The sequence below is a fragment of the Chlorocebus sabaeus genome, chromosome 19, assembly GCF_047675955.1.
Source record: "Chlorocebus sabaeus isolate Y175 chromosome 19, mChlSab1.0.hap1, whole genome shotgun sequence".
Taxonomy (NCBI): Eukaryota; Metazoa; Chordata; class Mammalia; order Primates; family Cercopithecidae; genus Chlorocebus; species Chlorocebus sabaeus.
Genome location: NC_132922.1, coordinates 28,934,199 through 28,945,342, shown reverse-complemented (window position 1 = coordinate 28,945,342; position 11,144 = coordinate 28,934,199). Strand labels below are relative to the sequence as shown.

At 41.8% G+C, this 11,144-nt stretch overlaps 1 protein-coding gene across 1 annotated transcript; it reads right to left on the bottom strand.

Annotated features, from left to right (window-relative positions):
• Positions 1 to 4,246: 4,246 nt before the first annotated feature.
• Positions 4,247 to 10,865, bottom strand: ZNF280A (zinc finger protein 280A). The gene is made up of 2 exons (XM_007974888.3): positions 10,057 to 10,865; positions 4,247 to 6,474 (listed from the first exon to the last, which is right to left on the bottom strand). Exon 2 carries the CDS (start codon positions 6,401 to 6,403, stop codon positions 4,775 to 4,777), a length of 1,629 nt encoding a protein of 542 aa, XP_007973079.1. The 5' UTR covers positions 6,404 to 6,474; positions 10,057 to 10,865; the 3' UTR covers positions 4,247 to 4,774.
• Positions 10,866 to 11,144: the final 279 nt, after the last annotated feature.

Sequence of the window (11,144 nt, the reverse complement as noted above, 5' to 3'; positions counted from 1 at the left end):
GATTGTGACGAAACACCTGAGCCTTACATCTGTCTTCTTCTAGTTAACATCTGGGGCCAGTCGAATCCAGCCTGCCACCTGTTTTTGTACAGCTGGCAGCAAGCTAAGAACAGATTTCACGTTGTTTAATGGCTAAAAAAAGGAGAATAATATTTTGTGGCATGTGAAAATTATATGAAATTCAAAATTCAGTGCCCATAAATAAAGTTGTATTTGAACAACAAACATGCCCATTCCTTTAGGTATTATTTATGCCTGTTTTCCTGCTTCAACAGCAAAGTTGATTAATTGCCAGAGACCATGTATGAAAAGCTTATAATATTTACTATCTGGACCTTTACATAAAGTTTGTCCACTCAATTTACTTGCAGGTTTTGATTTTTTTTTAATTGACCAATTCTGCCAAAAGTCTATTTTAGCAATCTTTTTTGGGTGAGGGCGAGTAAATCACTTTTGGTTTTGTTAATCTATAATGTTATTTTCTTATATATTTCATCTATTTCTTCCACTCTGTTATTTCCTCCCTGTCTTCATAGGCTTGCTCTGTTACTCCTCTTTATAACTTTTGGAGAAAAATGCCTACCTCATTTGCTTGTAAACTCTTTTCTCTTGTATTTAATGCTATAAATTTACCTTTAAGTACCAGTTTAACTGTGTCCCACCAGTTCTGCTTGGTAATATTTTCATTATCCTTCAATTAGTTATGTCCTAATTTTCCTGGTTGTTAGAAGTGCTTCTTCCCCAGTGCCAGAAAGAAATAGCACTTGAACATAAATTTAATTTTCTCAGCAAGGCCATTTTCACTTTCTGCAGAAAGGGTACACTCGCCAGCAGTTTTGCCAAGAGTACCCTGAACAAAGGATACAGGGCTATTTATAACCTGACGCTTCCACCTTGCTGCTGTGTCCGGTTTCCATTGGCTGAAACGGAACCTCACATTCTGTGTTTGTCCCAATTGGCTAACAACTTAGAACTTTCTAACAGATGCAAAGGCAGAGGAGAACAAAGGAAGGAGGAAGTAACTTCTGGAATGCTGAGAAAGGTAAAAACACCTCCAAATAAGGAAGAGGAATAGGCTATGACCTAATGCTTGCTTGGACCAGTATAAGCATGCCAGGGCAAATATTTAGGCTAAATTGTGGGAGCTAAGAACACAAAATACATTAATTTATTTATTACAGCTAGCAGATAGCTAAGAACGTTAGCACAGGTCTTTGAATAAATTTTACTCCTAAGAGAAGTTACTATTTATTCCTAATTCAACAGGGAGGAAACTCTCTTTGAAGAGGAACCTCTACTTTTTACTTTTTACATAGTGATTCTAACACAAGGGTTGTATAGTATATGTTATTTATTTTTGAAATCTATGAGATTTTTTTTACAATTATTTATTTTTGAAATCTCTGAGCTTTTTAAAAGATATTTTTAATTGTATTATAATCAAATAATATGGCCTAAATATTACTGACCTTTGCATTTGAAGATTTCTGTTCAGTAAAGTGTACCATAGTCAAAATGAAGAGATCATAGATATAAAGAAGATATTTGCAATATCTAAAATGTATATATGAAGCCAAGCGTGGTGGCTCACACCTGTAATCCCAGCATATTTGGAGACCAAGGCAGGCAGATCACTTGAGGTCAGGAGTTCAAGACCAGCCTGGCCAACATGGTGAAACCCCGTCTCTACTAAAAATACAAAAATTAGCTGGGCGTGGTGGCACGTGCCTGTCGTCCCAGCTACTCAGGAGGCTGAGGCATGATAATTGCTTGAACCTGGGAGGCAGAGGTTGCAGTGAGCTGCGATTGCACCACTGCACTCCAGCCTGGGCAAGAGTGAGACTCCGTCTCAAAAAATAATAAAATGAAAAATAAATATATTTGAAATGATCTTCTTTTGGCTTCATAATAATTCCAATATCCATCAGTAAATTAGTATCAACTAAAATTCAGGTTTTATTCAAATGTCACTACTTTTTCCTACCATCTTTTTTGTTCCCGATTCCCATGCAGGATACTGACTTGTACTTAGTCATTTTGTCTTCTTAGCCTTCTCTGGTCTGTGACAGTTTCTTAAACTTTTCTTGCTTTTCATGTCCTTGACAATTTTAAGAAGTAAAGGTCAGGTATTTTTCAGAGTGTCTCTCAATTTAGGTTTGGTGTTTTTCTCATGGTTACACTGGGTTATGGTTTTTAGAAGACTATCACAGACATGATGTGTCTTTCTGGTAATTTCTCATCAGCAATCCATGCTATCAATATGACTTCCTACTGGTTTCTCTACTGTAAATTACCTTTTCTCCTCTTTCGTACCCTATTCTTTGGGAGTAAGTCACCAAATCCTGCCTACATGCAGGAAGGCCATGAGGTCTCATTAAGGGAAAATTATCTATGCAAATTACTTTGCAACTCTTCTTTAAGGAAGATTCGTCTCTTCTTCCTTTAGTTTTAAATTAATCAAAAATAGGTTTAGTTTTAAATTAATCATAAATAAATAAAATTAAAAATTTAGTGTCTCAGTCACACTAACCACATTTCAACACATCAGTCGTCACCTGTAGCATATTGGACAGAGCAGAAGTAGAGCATTGTCATCATCACAGAAAGATCTGTGGACAGCATTGACTTAGATCTTTAGTGAACCTTTCTTCTTTCCAAATATACGCATTTAAAAATACAAATTCCCAGGAACTGCGTTAGTTCCATTGCATAAATTTTGTGGTTGTTTTCAATACCTTTCAATTCAACATTTTCCTTTTTTCACTGAAATTTCTTAGAGGAGCTATGGGTTATTTAGAATGAGGACCAGGACTGGGGTGAGATAAGCAAGGAGGCTGGGGTGCATTAAGGAGAGACCCACCCCCAGCTTCAGGGATGGCACGTTGTCACCTTAGGTTCCCTGCTTGCCTCACCCTAGTCCCAGCCCCTGTTTAGAACTGTATTGCCTAATTGAGGGACTTTGGGGTTTTTTCCAGTGATCTTTCTGTTACTGATTTGTAAGTCGATTCCCCTACAGTCAGTGGGTAACTACAAAGAGCCCCACAGCTAACATCACAATTAAAGTAAACTACTACACCTGAGTTTGAGACCACGCAAAGGACACCCACGAAAGCCACTTCAATTAATAAAGCATTTGGAATAGCCAATGCAACTTTGAACGCCAAAGTTGGAGAAATGAAACTACCACATGGAGGATTATGCAAAGCTACAATAATTAAGATGCTGCAGCCGTAGCACAAGGATAGAGAACAGGACAAATGAAATGAAATAGATTCCAGAAACACATATATACAATTATCCCTGGTTCACACAGTTTCCACTGCAATACAGTAGGGAACGAGTGGTCTTTTTAGTAGGAGGTGCTGATTGATTTGGGGTATGCATATGAAAAAATTAGTCTTCGTGCCTTATCACACCATTAACAAAAAATCAGTTTGAGATGTCTCATCTAAACAATAAAGCTTCTAGAAGAAAACATAGAAGGAATATCTTTATGTCCTTGGTAGACAATTTCTTAAATAAGACATATGAAACATAAACCTTAATGTACATATGTACACCCATAAAGCCACCATTCAGATCCAAATATGGGACATTTCCAGTGCCCCAGCACTTTTCCCGTACCCTCCCCGGTCGACAGCCCAATTTTTAAAAAGGTAAGAGGGGGCAAACTTGAATAGACATTTAATTTAAAAAAAAATACTCAGGTGGCTGATAACTATATAATCTCAAGGTCCATTACTCATCAGGGAAATGCAAATTAAAGCCACAATAAGGTACCACTACAATTTCAAGAGAAGGGCACTTACTAAAATGACTGACAGTACCAAATGCTGGATCAGTAGCCATAGAATTCGCAATATCGGTGGTGGGAATGTAAATCGTTTCAACCACTTTGGAAATGTATTTGGCAGTATCTACACTAGAAAGCTAAATATATGCAGTTCCAGCACTTCTCATAGCCATACATACCCACGAGAAATGATTACATGCTTACCAAAAGACACGCACAAGCTCGTAGCAGCTTTATTCAAAATTGCCGAAGAATCAGCCTCAAAGTCCGTCAACAGTAAAATAGGTTTATATAAAACTGCCAGTCACACAACAAAATTCTACCCAGCAATGAAAAAGAATGTGCTACTGCTACACACAGCAAAAATGCATCTCACTTATTTTATTTTACTTTATTTTGAGACAGAGTCTTGCTCTGTCACCCAGACTGGAGGGCAGTTGCGCGATCTCAGCTCACTGCAAACTCCCCTACCCAGGTTCAAGTGATTCTCCTGCCTCAGCCTCCCGAGGAGCTGGGACTACAGGCACCTACCACTACACTTGGCTAATTTTTCTATTTTATGTAGAGAAGGGGTTTCACTATGTTGGCCAGCCTGGTCTCAAACTCCTGACCTCAAGTGATCCACCCGCCTCAGCCTCCCAAAGTGATGGGATTACAGGCATGAACCATCACGCCCAGCCATCTCACTTATTTTAAAAAGCCAAAGACAAGAATATTTGTGTTATTCCATTTATTTAAAGTTAATAAACAAGAAAAACCTCTGAGATCAGAATAGGGGATGGCTTGTTGGAAGCCTTTGACTGGGAAAGGGCACGAAGACTTTGGAGCTACTTCTTGACGATAGGGAGCTGATGAGATGTCACTGTAAATAAAACCTGACAGTTGATGACATTGCTTGCTAGCATCTACAGCCACAAAGCACACACGGCCTAGCCTCACTTCTGCTTTTTCACAACTCCTGGAAGTGAGTCGAACATATTTTCAGCGAGAATCCTTGCTGCAAGGGAGTCTGGAATCTCCAGTGTTCATAGCCATCGTTTTAGTTTTTACAGGTGAAGGCGGAGGGTCAGTGTCACTCACAATAATGGAAGCCACACCACTTGATCCTGGCTGAACTGAAGTTTGAATAATAACTTTTGTTTCACGAGGCAACCCTTGCAGTTGCTCCGGCTTTTTAAATGTTTGATGGTTCTTGGTTTTGTGCTCTATTTCCTCCTTCAACGTCAAAAACTGTAGTCGGCACTTGGAACATCGAAGGACTCTCCTTCTGCTGTGCCTCCAGCAATGATTCATGTATGGTATCGCAGTTTTGAAAAGTTTGAGACAAAACAGACAAAGCAAATACTTTGTGTTTTCATGGCACGTTCTAAAATGTGTTTCCACATCAGCAAAGACCGACGATCTGTAATGGCAAACCTGGCACACATAGGGCATTTCACCAGGCTTATGATGGTCCTTCATGTGTTGTAAGAGGACCTGATCTGTTTTGAATGACAATTCACAGATCTTACAGACAGCAGAGGGCCCCATGGCGATGTGCACACTGTCAATGTGACACTGTAGCTGGAAGGGAGTGGGAAACTGCCGGTGGCAGTGCTGGCAGGTGGTGTGGTTTTCCCAACTGTCGTTCCTCTGCTTCTCAAACTCCAAATGATGCTTCATGTGATTCATAAACTTAATATTTTTTAGAACTTTCACGCAACTGAGGCATTTAAAGGTGGTGTGAGTCTTCTGTTCTGGCTGCCCATCTCCTTTATGCTGTCCATAGTAAAAGTCGCTAAGTAACACGATGGGATTTTCTTTCCTGGGATCAAAGATCTTCTTTTGACTTGCTAGACTTGAAATGTCTGTTATTACCAGGCCATCAGACCCATTTGCTCTCTCTGGATTCCTAAGTTTGAAATGTGCCTTTGCATTAGCATCAGCCCAAGGAAATGTTGCTCCATTCTGAATGTGGTTTGATGAGTTGCAGACCCCCTGTGAGGGTGTATTTGTGCTTATTATAGAAGAGCTATCTGAAGGGACCACAGCTAAAGAATGTACCCCTAGGATTTCATCCCTGGGTTTAACCCTTTTGGAATTTCTGCTGTTTATATCTGAAGTGGAAAGTCGCTTTGAATCAGGAGAACTCTCACTTCTGCCTCCTCCAGAGAACATAGCTCCAACTAGATGCTGAGTCCCTGGAGGGAGAGAATCTGAGGAATTGGGAGAAACAACGTGTGGTGAGCTCATTTTATAAGCAGGTTCAGGTGAAGACTTCGTAGTGACAGGACTATCTGTAGATCTCCCCTCAGATGGAGAAACTGGCCTGATGGCTTTTGCCATAGAGGACACATGATTTGCAGGTTGCCACACGTGAGCAGGATCTTGACGGAAGTGGCCTTTCCTTCTTCTTGAATTTGAGCCTGGGGTGACTCTGTTCAAAATGTTTGAAACGACTGGTTTTGAATTTGAAATCATCCCGACAAAGATAATTTCAGCGTCTTTATGTACATGTTCCACCCCAACAAAGATCAGATCTGGATCTTCATCATCTTTGTTGCTTTCTTTGGATTCTCTCAAATTCTTCTTTGGTGATTCCACTTCCTTACACAAAAAGACATCTCCCATTTTCAATTTACTTTTTGCTTGAAGCCACTGGTCTCTTCAACTTCCAGAGCTGTCTTTTTACAAATTGCCACCTAAGTGCAACCATGTGACAATAGTCAATATTTATTTCAAAAGACAAAATCATTACTTTATTGTATCTTCCCTTAAAACACTGAGATAACTATCAACATCACTGTTTTACACATCAGAAATAAGGCTTGAAACATTTTAAATGGTATAATTTCAAATTTACCTCTCTCTCCTACCCTAGTCTTCTGCAGTTGTGAGGCAAAGGAAGCAAGATTTCAGGAGGTGCAGATGGAACATCTCAGAGTGCTCGCCTCTAAATTTTGCACTCTAGATGCCTCACTCACCTCCTCCTCATCCCAGATGTACTCTCTCAGACGTCTAAGGTTTCTAGCCAACTTGAACAAAACTTCTCTCAAAAACATTCTGCTCTAAGCCTGGGCAACATAGCAAGACCCCAACTCTACCAAAAAAATTTAAAAATTAAAAAAAAAACTAGCTTGGCATAGTGGTACACACCTGTAGTCCCAGCTACTTGGGAGGCTGAGCCAAGAGGAACACTTGAGCCCAGGACTTCAAAGCGATGTTCATGGCACTGCACTCCAGCCTGGGCAGCCAAATGAGACCCCATCACATACACAATAAAAGCTACAACACACACACACACACACACACACACACACACACACACCCTTTGCTGTTCCTGTAATGTTCCTTTTCTCAGTAAACCCAGTTGCTCAGTCTACAAACTTCAGAGTCGTCCTTTGACAGACTTTCTCTCATACACCACAGTCAATCAATTAGCAAACTCAGTCTGCTCTATCTTCTAAAGATATCCGGAATCTGCCTACTCTCTTCTATATCCACTGCCACCTCCCTGATGGAAGGTACTATGTTCTCTCCCTGGATCATTGCAGAAGTTGCCAGTCTTAAAAGTTGTCAGATCTCCCCATGGTGGCCCCAGTGTCCCTGTTAAAATATACAGGGGAGCAAGTATATTTTGCTCTTAAGTCTTCAATGACTTTCCATCTCATTCATAGGAAATACCAGTAAACTTAAAATTTCCCCATAGAACCTTAGGTCGTTATTGCCCTTGCTAACTCCTCTTGCTCTGCTGCAGCCATCCTGAGCCCCATGAGTCTGGAACACACCAGACCTTTTTCTTTTTCAGAACTGTTGTTCCCGGACCTTGCATGCCTCTTTCCCCAGATTAACCCCATCTAGGCTCCTGGTTTGCCTCATGTCAGTGGTTCCTCCTCAGCAAGGCTTCCCTGACCACAATATCAAAAATCACAACCTCCTTAACTCATATGTTCTAACCTTCAATGCTATTTTTCAACTTAGCATTTATTACTGCCTACCACACAAGATGTAAAATATACCTTGCAAGCCCAGGAGTTTGAGGTTATAGTGAGCTATAATCATGTCACTGCATCCAGCCTGGGTGACTTTTATAATTGATGGCAAAAAATCCTATTTCTTTGTATAAGCTGACAGCCCACTAAACTTGTTTTATAGTTCACTAATGGAATATCAACTACATTTTGGCAAACAATGGTTTAAGACAGGAATTGGAAAATTGGCCTTTCCCCTGTTTTTGTACAGTCAAGAAGCCAAGAATGTTTCTTATATTTTTAAGGTATTGTTTTCTTACTTTTTTCTATTATTAAGATTACATTTTTTTCTTTTCTTTTCTTTTTCTTTTTCTTTTTTTTTTTTTTTTTTTTTGAGACGGAGTCTCGCTCTGTCGCCCAGGCTGGAGTGCAGTGGCGCAATCTCCACTCACTGCAAGCTCCGCCTCCCGGGTCCACGCCATTCTCCTGCCTCAGCCTCCCGAGTAGCTGGGACCACAGGCGCCCGCCACCGCGCCCGGCTAATTTTTGGTGTTTTTAGTAGAGAAGGGGTTTCACCGTGTTAGCCAGGATGGTCTCAATCTCCTAACCTTGTGTTCCGCCCGCCTCAGCCTTCCAAAGTACTGGATTACAGGCGTGAGCCACCACGCCCGGCCAAACTTTTACATTTTTAAATCTGGGGGAATAAGCAAAAGGAGGCGGGGCGTGGTGGCTCACACCTGTAATCCCAGCACTTTGGGAGGCCCAGGTGGGCATGAATCACTTGAGCTCAGGAGTTCCAGACCAGCCTGGCCAACATGGTGAAACCCCTTCTCTACTACAAATACAAAAATTAGCCAGGCATGGTAGCAGATGCCTGTAATCCCAGCTACTCAACTACTCAGGAGGCTGAGGCAGGAGAATCTCTTGAACCTGGGAGGTGGAGGTTGCAGTGGCCAAGATCGCACCACTGCACTCCAACCTGGGTGACAGAGCGAGACTCTGTCTCAAAAAAAAAAAAAAAGAAAAGAAAAAGAAAAAAGAAAAAGGAATATTTTATGACGTTAAAATTAAATAACATTCAAAATGTCAGTGTTCACCATAAAGTGCTGTGAAACACGGCCATGATCATTTGTTTAGTGCTGTTGTCCATGGTTGCTTTCGCACTTTTATGACAGAGTTGAGTACAGTAGTCCCCCCTTATCTTTGGGGCATATATTCCAAGACCCCCGAAGTGGATGCCTGCAACTGCAGATGGAACCAAATTCAACATATACTATGTTTTTATATATATATACACACACACATGTGATCAAGTTTAATTTATAAATAAGCACAGTAAGAGGTTAAGAATAAAAAAAAATAACAATATACTGTAATAAAAGGTATGTGAGGCAGGGTGTGGTGGCTCATGCCTGTAAGCCTTTGGGAGGCTGAGGTGGGTGGATCACCTGAGGTCAGGAGTTTGAGACCAGCCTGGCCAACATGGTGAAACCCGTCTCTACTAAAAATACAACAATTAGCTGGGCGTAGTGGCGAGCATCTGTAATCTCAGTTATTTGGGAGGCTGAGGCAGAAGAATCACTTGAACCCGGGAGGCAGGGGTTGCAGTGAGCTGAGATCATGCCACTGCACTCCAGCCTGGGCGGCAAGAGTGAAACTCCATCTCAAAAAAATAAATTATTTAAATTAAAGGTATGTGAATGCAGTCTCTCGCTGGCAAAATATCTTTATGTACTGTAGATCTTGGCAACCTTAGCATATGATTGTGTTTTCTTTCCTTATTACATTAAAAACTTTCCCATTTTCACTTAAAGGAAGCACTTTACAGCTTCTCTCTGGCATATTGGAATCGCCAGCCTGGCTACCCTTGTGCTTTGGGGCCATTATTGAGTACCATAAGGGTTAATTGAACACAAGCACTGAGATACCACCAGGACAGTCACTCTGGTAACTGCGATGGCTCCTAAGTGACTAAGGTACAGAGAGCGCAAACAGCCAACAGCATGGGGACTCGGGACAAAGGGAGGATTACCATCCCAGGGCAGGGCTGACTCAAGAGCTTATCACACTACTCAGAAGGGCTGGCGACTTAAAACTTATGAATTGCCTAGTTCTGGAGTTTTCCAATTAATATTTTGGAACCGCAGGTAACTGAAAGCACGAAAAGTAAAACCCTGGATAAGGGAAGACTACTGTAGTTGAAGCAGAGAATCACAATGACTAAAATATTTACCATCTAGTCCTTCACAGAAAAAGTTTGCCAACTCTAGTTTTAGAGAGGCAAAATGAAAGATACCAAATTTCTCAGCTCACCAGTTCCTAAAGTTTCGTGTGCATCCAGATGATTCAGTGCAGCTCAGTATGCTCCACTCTGGGCCACGAGGGAAAGCAAAGCTGGAGCTTCCTTGTCTCCACCTCCCAGAGAAATTTGTCCAGAGACCAGCAGCACTGCTTCTGCAGGCGAACAATGCTGCTTGCTCTTCAAAGTCCTTTCTGAGGCCAGATCAGAAGGTCCCACTCCTTTTAAGCCCATTATAACCCAATCATTTTCCAGTCACATGTCTGAAGCAGTTTATCCTGATTGGATTTTCAGTTGTTGTCCAGCTTGATTGCCAAAACCTTTCCTCCAATTGCTACTCAAAGGAAAGAATGAGGGTTGGGCTTGAGGGCTGCCTTCCAGGTTGACTCAGCTGGTGATGGGTGTCCTCCCTCCTCTCTCTGTTGTTCAGACTCCACCATCTTCTCTGCAGTGTGCCTGGGCCCTCAGCTACTGCTGGGGGTCAGAAGGGATGGCGTGCAGAGTGGGAGGCAGTCCACCTGTTCCAACAGAGCACAAACAGAGATGAGGAAGTTCAAAGGCAGATGTCTTTCCAGTAGAAGCCCCAGGGGGCAGGGTGTGTCTCACTCCCACAGCCCTTGAAGACTAGGCTCCCATAGGAGTTTCCAGGTGTCCAAACAGGGTCCTCACTGAGTCTTCAACAGCTTTCTCTAAGCAGCATCCCACTTCCTTCTTAATCAGTTTCCAGGGGTCAAAGGTCTGTCCTGATTCCCACCCATTCCCTCTCACTTCCTTCCCTCCATCTCTCCCTCCCCTCTCCTCCTTCACTACCCCCTCCTTGGAACCTTCTCAGTTGAATTTCAGGCCCTCCCTTTCACTGTCTTTACAGCCTTTGCAATACAGATTAGAAAGCGGGGGAGGGGGAGCCTCAAGAGTCCCTTGACAGGTAAGAAATATTTGTATTTCCACCCCATTCCAATGCAGGGCAATCAAGTCTCAAAATCAAACCAAAAATCTTTTGCAAATTAAAATGTTCTAAAGTAACATCTCCTGATAAAACTTTAAAAATACCTTTCTGGGCCGGGCGTGATGACTCACGTCTGTAATCCCAGCACTTTTGGAG